A 20,591-nucleotide genomic window follows, 5' to 3' on the forward strand; every position below is an offset into this window, starting at 1 on the left:
GCTCAAATATACTTAAAGGGGCATTATACAACTTTTTTATGGAAAAGAAAGTTGATGTTTGTAAGTATTGGACCTTGTAGCGACTTGGTGGCTGTATAAGTGGTCAGTATTCCATCACAGTGGTCTCTAGAACGCTCCAGGATCAATACGAGCGATCGCGATGTCGTCACATCCGTTGGCTGTGGTAGGCATTTTACATTATCATATTTGATAAACATTTTATTAAAATCCTATAATCAGCAAAAACAATGTCCATAAACAGGGCATTGCTTCTCTTGCGCTGTAACAGATCTATCATTTTATAAAACCGAGTTAGAGGCCTGTATGCATCAGCTGCCTACCAAACATCCGGCGAAAATTGCGGAAGTAAACAATAACAGCGATCGCTCGTATTGGTTGCAAGGTTTTCACTGCTGATGGATACGATGCAAAACGATGCAATACGATACGATACAATACCTAACAATACGATACAATACAATACGATACAATACAATATATAACAATACGTTACAATACGATACAATACGATATGCTTTATTAATTCAGAAGGAAATTCTGTTTATTAGCTTGACACAATAGTCACACACAAAAACAACAGATTAAAAACTAGGGGAAAAAAACAATCAATAGAACAGTGAATAGAATAAATAAAAGAACTGTACAACTATCATTCCTCCCACAGAAGGATTTATTATACACCCCCCCACCTCCCTCCCAGCACACAAAACCATAGAAAAGTGTTAAGGTTTGCAGAGGAGGAACCCCAAAGCGGAGACTGAGGCAGGTAAGGTTTACCAATTTATTTCCAAAAACAAAACAAAAACTGAAGAGGCTGAGGCGACGGGGGCAGGCAGGCAGCAAGTAGAACCAGGACGGAGCAGAGGTAACCCAGAGCGAGAACCAACCTGGGCAAAGGCGGAGACATGTAAGAATCACAAAAATACGTCAGGACAAAAAGCAGGTAAGGCTTCTACCGACTGAGACGGACTTATCTGGCAGTGTGGAGAGGACTGAGCAGAGTGTTTGTAGGCTGGTTCCTAATCAAGTCCAGGTGTGCCTCATTGCTGCATGTGCCAGCCACGCCCCCGTCAACCACCAGCTCTGCACAGAAGAGAAAAAACACAAAGAGGAGGGGAACAAAACACAAACCATAACATGTTTGTAAGTATTTGACCTTATAAGTGGTCAGTATTCCATCACAGTGGTCTCTAGAACGCTCCAGGATCAATTGGTTGCAAGGTTTTCACTGCTGATGGATACGATGCAAAACGATGCAATACCATGCAATACGATGCGATACAATATGATACGATACATAGCAAAACGATACATTACAATATATAACAATACGATACAACATGATACAATACGATACAATATGATACGTTACAATATGATATGCTTTATTAATTCAGAAGGAAATTCTGTTTATTAGCTTGACACAATAGTCACACACAAAAACAACAGATTAAAAACTAGGAAAAAAAACAATCAATAGAACAGTGAATAGAATAAATAAAAGAACTGTACAACTATCATTCCTCCCACAGAAGGATTTATTATACACCCCCCGTCCTCCCTCCCAGCACACAAACCCATAGAAAAGAGCACTAGCCACTACCTGATAGAACAGTTGGAGCACTCTCTTGCAGACCTTGAAAGAAGCCTTAAGTTAAAACTGCCTTTTTTTGCAGAGTTGATCAGTGCTGATCACTGATAAACTTCTTTTTTTTTGTATTATAAGTTGCATAATGCACCTTTAAACATAATTTCTCCTGCAAGTGCACTTTTCCATCTCGTGGGCAATGCGCGGCAGTTTCCAGCAGAGGGCGCCCCTGCGTCGCTCTGATTGGTGCGACAAAACGTGTGCGGAAATGCTGCTGTGAAACTTGAAGAGCGGGGTTCAAACAGCCGGGGCTGCTTGAGAACACCTGTAGTAAACCCGCAGTCCTTCAGAGGGGTCGCCCTGCGCAGACAGCTCAAATGTGAGTATTTGCAAAACACCGACTCTATTTTAAAAAAGATGAAAACAGAACAGTTCGTCATGAATCTGTAATGTGTGAAACGTGTTAAACAAACCGTCAATGGTGTCAAACCCTTGTCTGACAAGTTTGTCTTGTCTACTCGGAGTCAACTTTATTTAATATATTAGTATTCTTTATTATCATTATCATTAATTTACTTTCTAACTTATTTTTTTTTACTTCTATGACGTTTTTTAGTTTAAGACTATGCAGCCAGGGAGCACAGAGGGGAGTGAAGCATTTAAAACAAGGCTACCAACAATGGCTGTTAGAGAAAACCTTGGGTCACTTTTCATGGCATGTTATTTTTGCTCTGTTCTCCTCTCGAGTAAATGTAAGATAGTTGTTGTAAATGTTCTGTTAAAGTGGTGGAAAAATAGACCATGTGTGTCTAAAACATTAGGTGAAATGACAAAGCTGATGTTTCGAACAAATAAAGAATAGACCTCATGTGCAGACCAGTGGTTCTCAACAATAAAAAATAATATCATTGTTATTTGTCTTTGTAGGCCCTAATTGTTATAAGGGTCATTTCTTGTCTTTGAAGGGCAATTGTGGGTCCCGATGCCACCCCAGTTTAGAACCACTGGTGTAGACCCGGAGTTCCCAAACGTTTGAAGTCACGACCCCCAAAATCACCCAACTAACAACCCGGGACCCGTCTGTTTAATGTTATTAGCATTTTTAATGATTTAAGGTGCAAAACATTCAATTTACATTGAAAATCTGGTTGAAAATGATAGTTTGGAATAAATCCAATGTCAGAAATGTAAAAAATATTGTCTCAAAATCATCTTATGTCCCGACCCACAGTTTGGGAACCACTGGTGTAGATGACTGTTGTTCCCAAGAAGCTTTCTAAGGACAAAAGACCTGTTTGAACCTCCTAATTTGATCTGGCTTTATATTGACTCTTAGTCATATTTTCCCACAAAAGCATGTGTGGTTTTAATTAAATTTATTTTGCTCAACTATTATATCTTCACATTTTTACCAGCAGAGAGAGATCAGACTTTATTCATTCAATGTGAAAATCGTGAATGTATTTGTAAATGAGATGAGTGACCAAATTCCCCCTCAGCTATTCTGATTGTGGGCCTTTATTTGTTTAAAACCACTAATAAACAGTGAGGGCCAGTCACCCACTTTTCGACTTAATTGGCTCTATTTTTCTTTTTTTTTGCTTGCTGTTTTTCCTCTGAGGTTAATAGTTTTTATACATTAACAGTTTTAAGAAAACATTTTCTTTTATACAAACATTACTTTGTCTGCAGCAAAATGTTCCTGTACGTTGTTGGAGTGCTGCCCCTTTTCCTGATCTATCGCTGGTTGATGGAGTTGAAAAAAGTCCCCAACAAAGGTGACCGGTATGTGTACATCACGGGCTGCGACAGCGGCTTTGGGAACTGCCTGGCTCGACACCTGGACAAGCTGGGCTACTGCGTTGTGGCCGGATGTTTCACCGAAAGGGGAGAGGATGAGCTGAAGAAGGCCGCCTCCGATCGACTGACCACCCTTCATCTGGATGTCACTGACTCCGTGAGTGTCACCAAAGCAGTGGACGCCATCAAAAACCTGGTGGGAAACAAGGGTAAGTGGCTTCAAAACAAATGCGTCCATGTCATTCTGTGTACATGTTTTCTATGTAAAATACATAGTATAAAGAAGGAAAAATAATGAATATACAGAGGCGAAGTTCATAACAATAATTATCATATTTCTTAGTCTTACAGGTGTCTGAACTATAATTTGCTCTCAGGCAATTTTGTTATGTAAAGGTCGCTCACAGACTATTAAAGGTTGATTAGGTGATATAATTACTATTCATCCAATTGGCTCCATGGTGAAAAGCTATTTCTGTCGTGACAGCTGCCTTGGGACCAGTTCAGTGGTTAGTGAATGGTCAAATGTATCAGTAAAACAACAAAGCAGACTCGCTCTTTTAGACACACCACATTCATGCAATGGCACAGTGGGTGAGGCATTGCAATCATTTCAGGGGGTGGGAGTATGTTTAATGTGCAAATATTAATCTATATGATGCTAATTCTGAGATCAAATGTGCAGGACTGTGGGCGGTGGTGAACAATGCAGGAATTTCTCTTCCATCTGCACCCACTGATTGGCTCACCATAGAGGACTACAGGGGCATGCTGGCGGTCAATCTGGACGGGGTCATTAATATTACTCTGAGCGTCCTACCTCTCATAAAGAAGGCCAAAGGACGAGTGGTGAACGTGGCCAGTGTCTTCGGGCGCATCAGTGCGTTCGGAGGGCCCTACTGCATCACCAAGTTCGGAGTGGAGGCTTTCAATGACGGTCTGCGGTGAGGACACTACATGCATTCTTACAGGGCTTTGTTTTTTACACTGGTTTAGAAAGTATTCACTATGCCTCTTTGTTATGTTTACGTCTGACTGAAAATGTAGCTTTTTGTGGAATTTACATGTCTTGTAGAATAAACATGGCGCCATTTGGGGTCAAGGTCTGCTGCATCGAACCGGGCTTCTTCCAAACAAATGTGACGAACACAGAGATGCTCAAAGAGAATTTAAGGAAGCTTTGGGAGAGACTGCCACAGGACGTTAAGGACGACTACGGACATGACTACTATGACAGAAGTAAGTCATCTACCAGGCACTATTCACAGCTTTATTTATGTGCACAGGATGTTTTGGTAGTGCGAGCAAGAAGTGAGCAAAGACGAAAAGGAAGATACAGTATGAATCTCTCAAACTCGCATGTATTTAGTTTTTCATTTTGTGAGTTAGATAAAATATCTGGCAGCAAAGTGTCCGACCACATCACACCCTCCATAGTTTGTTGTAAACTAATGTCACACAATAAACCATTGAATTCTTCACCTTCTATTGACAATGTTTATCTCTGGTTCAGACGTCATGATTAGATTTGTCTCTTAGTTTCAGATGTTCTTTGAAAACAACCAAATAATCTGCCTTTGTTTGGTTTTGTTTAAAACTTACTAACCCTGCAGTTGAGGCTGCTGCAAACTTGTTCTGAATGTGACTCATGTGATTGTTGGCCTGTTAGATTAATTTCTCTTTTCTCTCTGGCATTAAAGGAATAGGCCACCGTTTTTACATACTAAGATATGTTCTTACCTCACTTTAGACGTGTTAATATATCCCCGTCTGGTCTTTGTCCGTGCGCTCTGCCAGGCAAACGGAGCACATACGCAGCCTCTCCCACATGTCACATAGCTCCAAAAAAGCTCACGATAGAAGCTACCAAGCTCTTCCACGTGTTCCCTATTTAAATAAAGTTACGTGAAGTGTTTTCATGCGAAGTATATTTACGTAATGATCATTACGCCTCACAATATAGTCCCCCTTTTTATTTGCTTATAAAATCGACATGCTACATTTCTGGGTAAATATACTTTGCATGAAAACACTTCACGTAACTTTACTTAAATAGGGAACACGTGGAAGAGCTTGGTAGCTTCTATCGTGAGCTTTTTCGGAGCTATGTGACATGTGGGAGAGGCTGCGTATGTGCTCCGTTTGCGTGACAGAGCGCGCGGACAAAGACCAGACGGGGATATATTAACTCGACTAAAGTGAGCTAAGAACATATCTTAGTATGTAAAAACGGTGGCCTATTCCTTTAAAGAGACTATACGGAGTTTAAAAATGTTAAAATAATGTATTTTCCACCCCCTACATGTTCCAGCCATGTCCTAATGTGTAGAATGAGCTCAGACCTGTTCACCACAGCTGCCTCTAAAATCCTGCACTGTCACTCAGAAACATGTCAATTCGGGTCCGAAGTGCCGTCATGCACGAGCTTCATATAGAGACTGCAGTTACACATAAAACCTGAGGTGGCTGTAGTGAGTATAAAATGATCAACTTGCATCTAGTCTCTTTAATGCTTCTGGAGTTTAAAATAAGCACTGGGGAATTAACTGGTAACGGTATTTAGGTACATGAATTCATGCATAAACCATGAACATTATGAGATAGAACATACTGGAAGCTTAATCCAACTTGTGTGTTTCCCCAGTGATTGTGAGGATGAAATCCACATTTTCCCAGTTCACTGACGCTGACCTGATGAAAGTGGTTGGCTGCATGGAGCACGCCATCTCTGCTGTGTATCCTCGAAAGCGCTACTCTCCGGGGATTGACGCCAAACTGATTTGGCTGCCACTCTCCTACATGCCCAGCTTTTTTACCGACTGGTGGTTTAGTCTAACCTTTGAAAAGCTCAGAATCCAGTTAGAGCGATGAAACCACATGTAAAGCAAACATTTACAATAAAAGCTTTCATTAATATACCTTTCCTGTCTCTGGCTCTTCATTATTTCAGAGCGAGCTAGTTTGTTCCTGACCTGACGTGTTTACTATGCCTGTCCCCTATGTACAACACTGATGTGATAACATTCATACTGCCTCATTCACCTCATTCACACTCAGAAGAAATAAGGTGATTGGCTGCTACACTTATCAGAGCAGGGAACTTGTACTCTTCACTCATGTTGTCCATTAGATAACTTTCCTGTTTTCTGGTGGACCTTTGCACCAGACAAACTCATCTCAACTCATCTGACACGACCGAGAAGCTCCCTGTGCAAATCGGTGCGCAGAGTCTTGCCAACTGTAGCCAAGTCAAAAGACTTCAAAAACGGTAAGTGACTTTTATGTATTCTTTTTGTAACTTTAAAGAACTCTACAAAAAGAAACAGTCCTAAATTATACTAATTCATGAGCTCTGATACCACCTGCCGGAGGAGTCAAAAACCTTTTACAATTTAAAAACACTTTTTTTCTTCACCAGGTTCTTTCAATGGATTTCTTTGAGGTGAGTTTTATGTTCAATTTTTTTGCACGTTTGAATTGGATTTTTGACATTTCACTTTAAAAACACACATCACGGGGCGACAGTGGCGCCGATGGTAGAGCGGGTCGACTCATGATTGGAAGGTCGGGGGTTCGAATCCCACCTCCTGAAAGTGCACACAGTCGTTGTGTCCTTGGGCAAGACACTTCACCCACATTGCCCCCAGTGTCTGCGTACATTGTTGGTGAGTGAGAGTATGAATGGGTGAGTGGATCCTTTCTGTAAAGCGCTTTGAGTGCCTAATGTAGGTGGAAAAACGCTATATAAGTTAAGACCATTTACATCATTAACTAAACCATGATGATAGTAGTTCCGAAGGTAATTATGCAGTACTGAAGTGCATGTGATTCTAGTATAGTTTTTCATATTTCCATCTTTTCTCAAATTTTTATGCTCCTGGACTAGCTCAAAATGTGTGAAAAAAAGTTAAATGAATCTTTTTAGACAAACAAAGAATTGCAATTATATTTTTTTCCAAATCATTGCGGCCGCATTACAATGAAAGAGTGCATTAAAGGTGAGTATACACTGTTTTTTTTTTTTATAAAGAATTTCCAAAGCAGGCTCTGGATCTGATGTAAATGAAGTCTAATGATGGCATATGTTGATAAGAATGAGACTTTCCAACAGGTCAATAGAGTCCATCTGGGCATTTGCAAAATACAACCGTCATCAAATACACTAGAGCAAAGTTTGTAACACATCGACTTACTCTTACTGCATTTTTTAAATGTGGGTTTGCCCGTGTGACACTAAAACAAACAATGCCAACAATGTGTGTTACCTGTATATCCAGTCCCAGACCTCTCACTTGACATACCTACAGTATTAATGAGACTATTGTTTGCATAGTGGCCCAGCTCACTATCGTTTTTATTTCAATGTAACTTTTCACCCCAGTTTCAACACTCCTGTGCTCAGCTATGAATGCTTTAAACAGTTATTTATTTGTTTAGGCGATCCGGTCTCATCCCCTTCTGTCCCTGGCTGCCCTCCTGACCATTGTCTTCCTCATCTGCCGCTTCATCCTTGAGTCCTTCAAGGTGGACTCTCTCGCCCAGAGGCATGTGCTGATCACGGGCTGTGACAGTGGCTTTGGGAACCTCCTGGCCCGGCAGCTGGACTCGAGGGGCATTCCCGTCATCGCCGGCTGCTTCACAGAAAAGGGCGCGGCAGGTTTGTCTGCCCTGACTTCTTCCAGACTCAAGACGCTGCAGCTGAATGTTACAGACAGCGCAAGCATCAAGAAGGCAGTGGAGTTTGTGACAGCAGAGGTCGGACAGAGAGGTGAGTTTGGCCAGAGTGTGGATGAACTATAAGCTAGAATATGAATTCACAAACCAACAGGATCCCCAAAATGACCTGGCAAACAATCCGGGACTGTAATAACAAATAAATGAAATGGCAATAGGCCTAATAGAAAGAAAAAGATTTGAAACCTGGTTTAGTAATATGTTGTATATTTTGTCATTTGACTTAAAATTCACAAATGTATTAATTTTTCAATTGAGAATTAGCCTATTTTAAATACACTATGAATAGCTTTATGTTTTGAAGTCAGTTTGGGACCCCCGGCTCAGTGCTTGCACCCCCCACTTTGGGAACCGTTCCATTAGAATAGTGGTTCCCAAAGTGGTGTCCGGGGCCCTCAGTAGACCTGCAGGGGCCTCCCAAACTTGTACACCAAACAAGCTCACGGAAAAAAAAGAAACTATGTCTGAATGAAAAGTACATTTATTACCCTACATTTAGGCCTATTTATTGCTACATTTTACTACATTAAAGCAGTATTTAGCCGACAGTCATGGCTAAATGTAGCTTTTTATTTAATTTTAGCTGTCAAATAAAAACAATTCCTCAGAATATAGTAAACATATTATTATTGGGGGGCCTGGAAAGATTTTTGGATTCATAAGGGGGCCGGGATGTCCCGCTTTGGGAATGGCTGCATTAGAAGATACAGAAAGTTTCAGACTTCACATTTATGATAAATTATTCTGATAAAGGCCTACCCTAGGCTACACCCCCCAAAAAAATATAAAAAATAAATACATTTACAAAAAAGATCATGAACTGATAAAAATCAGACCTGCTCTGATGTGTCCTGCTCTGAAATGTCCGTTTGTTTAATAATCCAATATCTACAGGGAGCTGTTTTCAGGGTTCACCACTTCACCTGAAACGAAATCAAAAAGACATCACTTAGGGCAGCTTTAAGGGGAATAGAAATGGGAGTGTAATCTCATTTGTATAGTGCTTTTCACGTGACACAATTCACGCAAAGTGCACGAGGGCAGGGAATTTTTCATTGACGCCAGATGCTACAATACACAATAAAACTAGAAATGAAAATGTTTTGGGAAAAAAAAGAAAAGCTACAGCTATAGACCTTATTGCACTCAATAGTAGTTGTGGTGTTTAACATAGGAGTAAATAGGGTGGAATGAATACTTCCTGAACCCACTGTACAGGGGGGTACTCGTCCTGATAGGGTGCCAGTCCGAGTGAAGCACCGTGAAGATAAAGGCGAACCTGGACCACCCCATCACCAACACATCATCCTCCTACAGATACAAGCAACATACCTCATTTATTACCAAAAAGCAGTTACGTTCACAGAGACAGTCATTTACGCGTTGAAATATACTGGGAGTCTTGTTGGATTAACATGATTTTTTAATTTGTCAGAAAAGAGCACAGCACATTCTCCCACATTAATTTGTGGAGGTGCCAGATTTACTGCTACAACAAATGATTCCTCTGTAAGCGAACATTTTATGCAACTAGTTTGAATAGGCCTAGTTGAAAGTATTATACATATTGGCTTTTGTATTATCACATTAAAGCCACACTGCGGAATATTCCAGGATATTATGTAAATAAATGCTATACATTATTTGTTTAATGATTTTTTTTCTGTTGGATGAAAATGCAGTGTGGCTTTAATCTGGAAACCTCATGCCACATTTTAGAGGCCTAATCCACAAGACAAGCCTTTTCCTGTAAAGCCGGAATGGGCTCCCAGACAATCTAAAGAACAACGCAGATTTTCACAGCTTCTCACGGGCAGTTAAAGAGCACCTGTCCTGCTCACACTAAAGGTACCAGACTTTAGTATTTGGCCATCAGATGAAACGCATGTATTGTGTTTTATGTGTCATAAGGTCTTAAATATGATATAAATAAACTAAACTCAAACCAAACTCAACGACCTCGCACTGGTAAAGTGGGACAACCGCACAATGTTTTCATAGTAGGCAGCTCATAACAGGTTTGTCTGGGGAAGCCTGTTTTGAACAAAATCTCTTAACAGTAGCCAAGTTATTGCATAAACTGACCACATGGGGGTGCAGTAACACAACCCAATTTTCACACGCTTTATTTAACTCATAGGCCTTTTCTTTTTCTGTAGACAACTTAGAGTTTATAACTAATTGATAACTGCAAATAAAGAATGAATTGCATATTAATATCCTCTTCAAAAGGAAACTCATGGACTTGGAATAGGCCTGTATATCCAACACATTTGTAAAGTTGTAAAGTTAACTTGTTTGTTTGTTTGTTTGTTTGTTTGTTTGTTTGTTTGTTGAATTCACAGGCTAAAAACTGCTGTTTCTTTGTTGCACAGGTCTGTGGGGTCTTGTCAACAACGCGGGCATTTCTTCTCCCATCGGCCCAATAGACTGGTTGAAGCTGGAAGACTTCACCAAAATTCTGGATGTCAATCTTTTAGGTGTTATTGATGTTACCCTGCATTTTCTGCCCCTCCTGAAAAAGGCCAAGGGCAGAGTGGTCAACATAGCCAGCATTTTTGGCCGACTGGCTCTCGCCGGAGGAGGATACTGTCCCTCCAAGTACGGCGTGGAGGCCTTCTCAGACTGCCTGAGGTACCTTACATTTCAACCTTTTACCTTTTTATACCTGATCAATAGGTTTACTTTTCCAGGAAAGATATGCAACCCTTTGGGATCAAAGTAAGCATCATTGAACCTGGATTTTTCCAAACTGCTGTGACCAGCTCTAAAATTCACGAAGGTGACCTGAAAAGACTCTGGGACAGGCTGCCACAAGATGTCAAGGACTCTTATGGGACAACTTTCTTGCAAGAATGTAAGCACAACAAAAAAGCTGACCCCTCAGACTTTTTTTGTTGCTGTTATTGGGATGTAACTAACACGGTTGGTCAATATTGGTTTGTCTTGTCAGATTCAGACGCACAGAGGCTCTCCTTGCGGCTCCTCTGTTCCTCGGACCTCTCCAAAGTGACTAATTGTATGGAGCATGGGCTGACGGCTTGCTACCCTCGAAGCAGATATGGAGCAGGCTGGGACGCCAAGCTCCTCTGGATTCCTCTGTCCTACCTGCCATCTTTTATGGCAGACTTTGTGTTCAATGTTCTTCTTCCTCTTCCAAAGAGTCATTAAAAACTGACCTTAGAAACACATTTTCTATAGCCTGGGCGATGTAGTAGTAATTGGAGAAGCCTCTTTAATAGCAAGCAACCAACCAAAGAGTTGGTAGTAGTGGTTAGGGCTGAATAAGTTAAACATTTTTTCCAGTAACAATTCTTGGCCAATATCCATACCTGAAGGATACTTTTTTTCTGTGCTTATATTATTAAAATCCTTACTTACCCAGCCCTAGAAGTAATGATAGTATCACTGATATACATTATTTTACCTTCACTTTATCCTCAGTACCTTTTCACACAGGCATCAACCACTTCCTAAACCCCTGTCCTGATGTGTAAAGACAAGACAAGTGCTTTACAAAATAAGAAATTTATTCATCCAGCAGCAGCGATTTAAAAACATATTTCTGGGATGATCACAGAATTGTCCTCATTCAGTTACAAAACAATCAGCGTGAAAACTTTACAAATGAACAATGTTTTGGGTTGTTTTTTTGACAAGCTGATGAGCAAACACATTCAAGTATTTTTTTTGGCCATATAAAGTACATGTCAATTATCTTTAAACGTGTTAGTTTGCTTGATTACTTGAGTCCTGAAATGAGGTATATAAACATTTAATGAATTCATCTCCAGTTTTGTTCATGGCAAATTCATAATAACCTCTGATGGTATAAGTACTGTACATCATTCTGTAGAAAGATTCATATAAATCGATATGAAATAGGACCTCAAACATACATCTTCAAATTTACAAATGTACAACATATTAACAAATCTAACAGCAGCATCAGTGCAAAGACATACATACTGTACATCAGAGTGAAGGACACAACATAAAGGAGAAGAATTGGCATAAGACACATTGGAAGGCATAGTCACAGAAGACACCTCTTCATTCATAGAAACTCTATCCAACAATTTGACTTTTGTGAGGCTGCATAAAAAAAATAAGTTCTGTGCAAAGTGTGTGTTCATTTGTCCCCATTGCTGAAACAAGTGTTATACGTCGCTGTCCTCTTTGACCAGAGTGGCAGTGTCTTTGAAAGAGTCCTCAGTGGGAGAGAAGGCGGTGGGCCGGTCCTTCTTCTGCGGTTTGGCGGGAGGCGCAAACGGAGATGGTTCAGACGAGTCCACGCTGCTCCCTGCTGGCTTTTCGTCCTTCATCTGTCACACACGCGGATCAATAAGTGAACACATGTAGTACAGCGCTATATCTAATGCACGTCTAGTTTAGGCCACCTCTGAGTACGAAGGCTCGTCAAATGTGCTTCCTGGTCTCATTTTTCTTTTGAACTGGCTCCACTTCGACTCCTGAAAACATATTACATTATCCCATCTGAACAGAGGAGCTGGAGATGAATCTTGACGACCCGAAACAGTACCTTTTCAGATTTTGAGATGTCAGATGTGTTCACAATGGCCGCACCTCGCTCTCCATGATACACCGGATTCACAAAGTTGTTTGCCAACGGGTCACTGCTCACATTGACTGTGACCTTTTAAAAGACAAAGAGCACAGGGTTGTGGGTCGCTGTTCTGGCTTAAGAGCTTGTATTTGATATAGATTTAAAACTAGTACCTGTGTTGCGTGAATAACAGCTGGGTCTCCAGAAACTCCGGCTGCACTGGCATATAAAGGATTCTCAAAGGTCATTGGTTGCCTCCCAGCTTCTAGTGCAAAATTATCATCCTACGAAGAAAAAAAAACAAAGTTTAAGAAACCCTCTCACCTTAACACACCGTAATTTGACCTGACGCTGCTGACTGAGCAGTGAACTTTAGTTAGTAAAGTGCAAGCTTAGTGTTTGTTTGCAGAGAGAATTGCTGATGTGATTTTGTAAGTTACTCATGAGGTCACTGATGTCAGCTCCTAAACTCACCATCTGCATCGTTGTGTCAATAAATGACACGCCAATATGAGTCGGTCCAAGGTCCACATTTTCACCCGAATGAAAGGTCACTCCATTCCCTGTGTCCCCAGATTTCACCAGACTGCTCAGGCTGCATGCAACAAGACGACACAATCAATTCACATGCATTAAATAGTTATTTATAAATATTGAAAATAACATTTATAACGACAGATTAAGTTAATGTTGTAAAATCTCACTGTACCTTGGCAACTTTGGCATTGATGGGATAAAGGACCCAGTCCGTTTGTAGTTGAGGAAAACTCCAACGGCGAGAGCTCCAGTAATAATGATGATAATGACGGCTAACAAAACTGCCACTGCTGCAGAGATGGGAAATAGACATTTTCAATTTCGATCATATAAATTGTTCTGAATCATCTTTTGTATGCAGACGATTTAGTCGTGTTTAGTCCAAGTACAGCTGGTTTACAGCAGCTCCTCAATATCTGCTCAACCTATGGTCTGGAACATGACATTAAGTACCATAGTTTGAAGAGCATGGTTATGATTTGTAAAACCAAGGAAGACAAGAACATGACTTTTCCGAACTTTAATTTGTGTAATGATGTTTTGCATGTTGTCAGCAAAATCAAGTGCCTTGGGCACATCATCACTGAGGACATGTCTGATGATGATGATATCTATAGACAATGCAGAGTGTTGTATGCCCAGGCTAATACTCGGGCGCGGAAGTTTGGCTTTTGTACAGAAAGAATAAAGCTGACTTTATTTAAAGCGTACTGTACTCCCTTGTACACGGCTCATCTCTGGACTCATTATAAGAAAGCCAGCATGCGCAGGCTGCAGGTGGCCTATAATGATGCGTTGCATGTGCTTTTGAAGAAGCCGAGATGGTCAAGTGTCAGAGTGAACACTTTACAGGCCGTACTACAAACTTTGATGTAGAGCTTTATGTGTAGACTGAACATGTCTGAAAATAAAAAACAATAGTGTCCCTCACAAAAATAAAATGGAGTGCGACACGTTATCAGTCAGACTTGTGGAGACATTGGCATGATTGTCTTTTTAAAATGCCATCTTAATTGTTTGTCTTGTCTTTTATTTCATTTTTAATGGACAACGAGTCCGGAAAAAAGTTGAATTGAATTGAATATGTTTGAAACTATACATTTTGTGGCATGTGCTCTGACAAAAAAGGTTGATAATGTTTATAATAATTCTAACTTGTAGTGAAAATGCCTTACACTTCTAATGGTTCTATTGGCTTCTATTACGCACCTGTCCCAGCTGGAGCACTTCTCACTTTCCCCATTTCACAGTAACTGCCCAGATACCCATACGGACATCTGTAAAATACAGAACATAATCTCATCTTCTCCCTTAATCTCTCTGAACATTAAACTACAACACAATGAATGTGTTTTCCTGGGGAACAGCACAGCAGCCAAACTCACTTGCACTTTGGCAGAGCCTCCTCATCAAAGAAGCAGGTCCCACCATTCATACATCTACATGCAGGGGGCATTAGGACAGGGACCTCAAGGGCTGCAAGAATGAAGGCCGAGCAAAAACAAAATAAACATACACAAAACAAAAACATTCCCCAGAGCACAGTCAGAAAGACAGAAAAAAACAGTAGCCGTGCATGTATGGAGATGAGATGCCACACAATGATAAATTGGCCAACGCGTGAATACCTGTGTCACAGATGTTGGAGTCAAACTGAGTTGGAGAGGAGCCTTGCGGGCAGGTGCACGTGTATCCACCCGGGCGCAGGAGGCACAGGTGACTGCACACACTCTTACACGGGTTGGACACTGAACAAAGAGAATGAATAATGATCTCACATAGGATTTGAACGCTGAAAGAAAACATTACAACAACTAATCATTGTAACAAATAGCGTAATAACAATAAACTAATTACGTCTTCATCCAAACTATGAAGCTGACATGTTTTGGGACCTGCCTGTGAGGTTGTGCCGGTGCTCCTGGTAGATGCGCACTTGTGTGAGCCAGGGGTTGATGGTAAGAACTCTAACTTTATGTCCACTCCCAAACTTGTTAGTCCGCCACACTTCCCCTTTCTCTTTAGTGGTCCAGTACACGTGGCCCTCGAAAACATCTAAACTGTACGGGTTCCCAATGTCTGATAGAAGAACACAGGACATATAGTTTGACATCGATGAATATTTTAATTTAATGTGGAAACCAAGAATATTTTTACCTCCGGATGTGACAATCCTTCTGTCTGTGCCGTCGGGCTTCATGGACTCGATAATGTTTTCTTTAGAGTCACACCAGTAGAGCCTGTTTCCATTGGTGTAGTCCACAGCCAGTCCCGTCGGCCATCCCAAGTCCTCCTCACCGACAAGCACCTCCCTGTGCTGCCCGTCCATCCACGCTGACTCGATTTTCGGACTTCTGCCCCAGTCTGTCCAATACATCATGCTGTCCCAAAAACAGGCAGCTTTAATACTTTAATAATATGTAAAATAGATAAGTAAAAGGCCTTAACCTTCCCCATACCCAAGTGATGGATTGACAACAATCGCTGCAGGCTGATCAAGATCTCTGTTGATCAACCATTTGCGGTACCGCCCATCCAGTTTGGCCACCTCAATGCGGTTGGTCCCAGAGTCTGTCCAGTAAATGTGTCTATAAAACGCACAACGGTGAGAAATGAATAATAATCCATAAAAAACTACAGAAGTGTGCTTTGTTGAGTGTAGTTATTTACCCCCCAACCCAGTCCACAGCAATTCCATCAGGGTTTGCGATGTATCTGAGATTAAGATCAACTTCATTGACTGGATTGTTTCCATGGTCGTTGAAAGTGGTCATATAGGCTCTTTTGATGGTGCCAAACTGAGCTCCCCGTCCAAGCACTGTCCAGTACACCACACCTACAGCACACCACGTGTATGTTAGTTTACTTACTGCCTTTCATGGACAAGTGATACCGTGTTTTGCTGAAACAGAGACATAATAGTTACTTACTGAGGCCTTGTCCTTCTGGGTCCCACAGATAATCCAAAGCTTGAATGTGCTCTGCATTGTCCACATAGTCTGAATACTGCTCATTTGACAAGTTGAAACGGCGAATTCGAACATTGTCCGGCAGGAGAAGCACTGGTGGGTTTCCTGTGAGTATAAATGGTGCAAAAATAATCAGTGTCAAGCATGGAGGATGGTGGGGAAAGCACGTACACTAACGCGAACTAAAACAAAGGTTAATGTCTGTCCTTCCTTACCCTGTGCAGCACACTCAGTGCCTCGAGGTTCACCAAATGACTGAAATCCTTCAGTGCAGAAACATTCGTAACTGCCTTTGGTGTTCTTACACTCCTGTGGACACGTGCCATAGACTTCACATTCATTTATATCTGTCGAGAAAAGGATCAAATCAAAGATCAGAAAGATAAAATGGCAAAAGAAAATAAGCACACACATTACAGGAGAGAAGTGTTTTCTGCCCCTCCAACTTAAAAATAAGTAATCATCATCGTCAGTTAAGGCGCAGTAAGTGATGTAAGTGCATAAGTGAGTGGTACCTTCACAGTTGTGTCTTTCTGTTTCTTTCGGTCTATATCCCGGTCGGCAGGAGCACAGGAAGCCTCCCCCGGTCAGGTCGGTGCAGTTGTGCTCACAGATGTGGTCGTCGCATGTGTGTCCACTGCCCTGGTCTGAATTAGACAAACCACCGGCTGAGTAATGGCACAAAAACTACAAAGTTGTACAGGTATTGCAGTGGGTTTGTGCTTACGGCAGCCCAGCTCGTCTGACTGGTCCCCACAGTCATCATACTCATCGCAGGCGTACTGCAGAGGGATGCACTGGCCGTTACTGCATTTGTACTCTTCGTCTGAGCAGAGCCCTTGCGTGGGCGTCAGGCCTGAACATAAGCAAGTATCATGTATGTTCGATCAAATATATGTTAGAAAAACTACAGGTGGATTTGAGATGAGCCACGATTGGACGTACAGTTATCCTGTCTCTCGTCAGAGCCGTCGCCGCAGTCATCCACAGAGTTACACAACTCGTGGCTGTAGATGCACCGGTTGTTGTCACAGCGGAAACGGAAAGGAGTCTCACACTGGATTGTTGCTATGGGAGAGAAAAAAAGTCAACTTGTTGATATGATGTATACATGATCAATCGTGTTATAATTATCTACAATGATTCTCTGCAAAACAACCCAACTCTCACAATCGGTCTACATTGAATAATGTTATGTCTCACAGCAGAGGTGAAGCTCCTCATCTGAGCTGTCCCCACAGTCATTGTCTCCGTCACATTTCCACTGCGGCTGGATGCACACGTGGTTTTTACACTCGAACAGGAACGGAGGGCAGTATGTGCCGTTGGGAAATCGTGTTGCTGGGGTACAGCATTGCATGTTAGGTTCACACATGTGGATCAATTATGCAACCAGAAAAATGAAACAAATATTAGCAACATAAAAAAAGAAGCAGCTTACGGCATGACACTTCGTCTGTGTAGTCCAGGCAGTCGGCATTTCCATCACATTTGAATCGTTCAGCAATACAATGTCCACTGCCGCACTGGAAATACCCAGGATGACAAGTGCGCAACTCTGAAACAAGGACAACAAATTGTTGGCAAAAGTTTTATTGTGTTCCTCACTTGATTATTTGTTAACGGACAGATTTTATGTCGACTTAGCCGCTTATAAATGAATGACTGTCTATGAGTTTTATTGCTTCCTTGTTTTGTCTCACTAAACAGAGGTCCAGACAAAAGGGCTTCACTCACCGCAGTCTCGTTCATCTGAATTGTCCTCGCAGTCGTTGTCATGGTCACAGACCCAACGGTCGGGAATGCAGCGCAGATTGTCGCAGCGAAACTCGCTCTCTGTGCACGCGCGTGGCGCTGTAGGAAACACAGACAGAGTGCTCAGTTCACTACCACTGCATGACCCAAACTTAACTAAAGACTAGAGATGCAGACGGGCCTAAGTACAGGTACCACCAACCAGCAGAGGCACCAGTACCACAGTCTGAGAACCACTGGATTAGAAGATGCAGTATTTATGGTGACACAGACAGGTTTAAATGTATGGGTTTGTTTTGTTTGCATACAGTATTGGATTTGAATAATTTTCTGATGGGATTGGTCTTGCTTTCTGTAGATACAACTTTTTCAGTAAACTCTTACGAACAGGATTGGAAATTTTGTCGTTGGGAAGAGAGAAATGACAATGTTATTGCCTTTGAATCTGTAATATTCCAAAAATGCGAATGGAGAAAAGTTGATTCAGTGCAATAGGTAAATTACCTACCACCTTATTGTGGGGATTAGACAATGTATTAGTTTCCAGGTAAAGCATGTAAAGAGAGCAAACTGACCAAAAAATGAAAAAGTTTTGCCTGCAGTCTCTCTCTTATTTTCCATAAAAAATAAATAACCTTCTTTGAAAACGGACCCAAAAAATGGTAAAATGTTACAAATGTTAAAAAATGTTCCCACCACAATTATTCACTAGGAAAAAATATCCAATGCAGTTGCTGTACATTACAATTATTTCACAATTCTCACAGACTACGTTTCTATCTCTCACACTAAATATTATTCGCAATTACTTTACCATGACCTCATAACGTCCCGTCATCACAGACCATTCCACTTTCTCCTTAAAGAAACTAAATGATCCTTTTAACTGGCATGTTCTCAGACTTGTTTAAATTCTCCAGGGCAAAGGGCGACCCACTCCCTCACTCCTCGTTTCTGACGCACCGAGGACAGGCTGTTTCTGGCCGCTGATAAGGCGTTCAACTGTCCACCAGAGTGTTGAGCCTCTTACAAAAACTCCCGCATTTGATAAAGTGATAGCAGCTCTATCCCTCACCATCAGCACTCCTGTTTTATTTGAACAATCCACAGGTCTGCAACTAAATCCCATTTACTTGGCACAGCCCAAATCTACTTAGCACATAACACTTAAATCATATCAACATGTGCCTATGGTCTGTTTAGTCCTTCTTTTGATGGAAACTGTCAAAATAACTGTTGGGATTTAATGTTAAAGTGAATGTTATAGGCAATGTTTGTTGTAACATGTCTCATCATCCATAGAGGTACAGTATATTACCAAAATAATATACCTCTATGAGAATTTGGAGAAGTAACAACACAATCCCAATCACTTAAAGTATGAGAAATGATCACAACACGTATAAGGTATCTTACAAATGTACAAAATAATGGGAAAATTCTCAGTTAGGCAATGAATTGTAATCTGCACTCACTGCAGCTGCGTTCGTCAGAGTTGTCCCCACAGTCGTCGTCTCCGTCACATTTCCATCTCAGAGGAATGCAGCGGTGGTTGTCACAGCGAAAATCTCCACTTGGGTCACAGGTCAAGTTGTCTGAGAGAAAATAACAAAAAAAGAGAGAATAATTTGTAATGCTTTGATACAAAGGAAAAGGTCATGTAAATTTTGCAAACTGTCACACTTAAACTCACTGACTGTAGTTAAGCTGAAATTATACATGGCTTTTCTATTTCCCTTTGGCACGCAAGGCTGATTCCATACAGGAAACGTTCCCCATACAGTCTCATAACATAAGCACTCATATATTTGTACACCAGTGTATGGCAACACTGGAGACCAGGAGGTTAAGTGTCTTGCCCAAAGGCACAACTGCAGAATTTTCTGGTGGGAGCAGGTATTAAACCTTCACTGTCAGTTTAGCAGTTCAATGGACAAACAAAACAATGTTACAAAACATCACATTCTGAGTGGATTGGTGAAATATTTTAATAATGATGAAAATGTCAGGCATCTTGCTTTTTAATTAAAGTGTAATCATCAGCGAGGGAGTGAAGCAGCATGCCTAAGACAGATGGGTGACCTCCTTCTCCTGCACCATTCAGTGCACAGGATAAGAGCTCATGGATGAGAAGCACAGACGGGAGAGGAGCGGAGGAGAGCTGTCTCTACCACACGGTGCTGGGGGCAGAGATAGAGCGGTGTTAGCCAGTCCACCTGGCCCATCTGCTGCATTCTTACGGGAAGATTAGCACGGATCTCCCCTCCTGCACCAGCATGGCACTAATGGAGCAGGGCCTCTGATAAGAAACGGGAGGGCCACGGCGTGTGTGTTTGGTTCATACTACAGTACAAAGAGACTTGTGTGAACTCTGCCCCCATGCAAGGACAGAGCACCGGCACTCACACACACATGTAGAGCCATAGGCTGGACACATCATAAATCTGCTCTGAAGGAGTGGCCAGTGTCGGAGGAGGGAGAGAGGTGAGACATCTCCATCAGCACCTCCCACTACTTCACTGTGCAACATCCGCAGGAGGCTGAAGAGCCGCTAATTACCCTTCACTCACCCTTAAAGCACTCACTCCAGTCCCAGGAAGTCTTTCTCCAACATCATTTC

The 20,591-nt window shown here is 41.6% G+C and overlaps 3 protein-coding genes across 3 annotated transcripts in view; 2 read left to right on the forward strand and 1 right to left on the reverse strand.

Moving 5' to 3' along the window:
* Window positions 1-1,884: 1,884 nt before the first annotated feature.
* LOC306968449 (retinol dehydrogenase 7-like) lies at window positions 1,885-6,280 on the forward strand (the record flags this gene model as incomplete). Its single annotated transcript, XM_079563801.1, has 5 exons — window positions 1,885-1,988; window positions 3,302-3,618; window positions 4,095-4,353; window positions 4,485-4,648; window positions 6,054-6,280. The coding sequence occupies exons 2-5, from the start codon at window positions 3,306-3,308 to the stop codon at window positions 6,278-6,280; spliced, it is 963 nt and encodes a 320-aa protein (XP_079419927.1). The 5' UTR covers window positions 1,885-1,988; window positions 3,302-3,305.
* Window positions 6,281-7,484: 1,204 nt separating this feature from the next.
* Window positions 7,485-11,314, forward strand: LOC306967551 (retinol dehydrogenase 7-like; the record flags this gene model as incomplete). Its single annotated transcript, XM_079562634.1, has 5 exons — window positions 7,485-7,520; window positions 7,847-8,177; window positions 10,519-10,777; window positions 10,837-11,000; window positions 11,097-11,314. The coding sequence occupies 5 exons, from the start codon at window positions 7,485-7,487 to the stop codon at window positions 11,312-11,314; spliced, it is 1,008 nt and encodes a 335-aa protein (XP_079418760.1).
* Window positions 11,315-11,918: 604 nt separating this feature from the next.
* lrp2a (low density lipoprotein receptor-related protein 2a) overlaps window positions 11,919-20,591 on the reverse strand; it is a 37,671-nt gene continuing 28,998 nt past the window's right edge. The window contains exons 60-81 of the mRNA XM_079562399.1: window positions 19,447-19,566; window positions 17,954-18,070; window positions 17,658-17,774; window positions 17,420-17,557; window positions 17,162-17,284; window positions 16,944-17,072; window positions 16,732-16,863; window positions 16,432-16,563; window positions 16,178-16,321; window positions 15,918-16,083; window positions 15,707-15,835; window positions 15,405-15,628; window positions 15,147-15,326; window positions 14,876-14,995; window positions 14,633-14,723; window positions 14,457-14,524; window positions 13,420-13,537; window positions 13,185-13,305; window positions 12,884-12,994; window positions 12,687-12,800; window positions 12,544-12,615; window positions 11,919-12,468 (exon numbers count right to left, since the gene is read on the reverse strand). Of these exons, the coding sequence (XP_079418525.1) occupies window positions 12,304-12,468; window positions 12,544-12,615; window positions 12,687-12,800; window positions 12,884-12,994; window positions 13,185-13,305; window positions 13,420-13,537; window positions 14,457-14,524; window positions 14,633-14,723; window positions 14,876-14,995; window positions 15,147-15,326; window positions 15,405-15,628; window positions 15,707-15,835; window positions 15,918-16,083; window positions 16,178-16,321; window positions 16,432-16,563; window positions 16,732-16,863; window positions 16,944-17,072; window positions 17,162-17,284; window positions 17,420-17,557; window positions 17,658-17,774; window positions 17,954-18,070; window positions 19,447-19,566 (2,831 nt within the window). The 3' untranslated portion in view covers window positions 11,919-12,303. The remainder of the gene's footprint in view (window positions 12,469-12,543; window positions 12,616-12,686; window positions 12,801-12,883; window positions 12,995-13,184; window positions 13,306-13,419; window positions 13,538-14,456; window positions 14,525-14,632; window positions 14,724-14,875; window positions 14,996-15,146; window positions 15,327-15,404; window positions 15,629-15,706; window positions 15,836-15,917; window positions 16,084-16,177; window positions 16,322-16,431; window positions 16,564-16,731; window positions 16,864-16,943; window positions 17,073-17,161; window positions 17,285-17,419; window positions 17,558-17,657; window positions 17,775-17,953; window positions 18,071-19,446; window positions 19,567-20,591) is intronic.

This window comes from Gobius niger (assembly GCF_951799975.1).
Source record: "Gobius niger genome assembly, chromosome: 9".
Classification (NCBI taxonomy): Eukaryota; Metazoa; Chordata; class Actinopteri; order Gobiiformes; family Gobiidae; genus Gobius; species Gobius niger.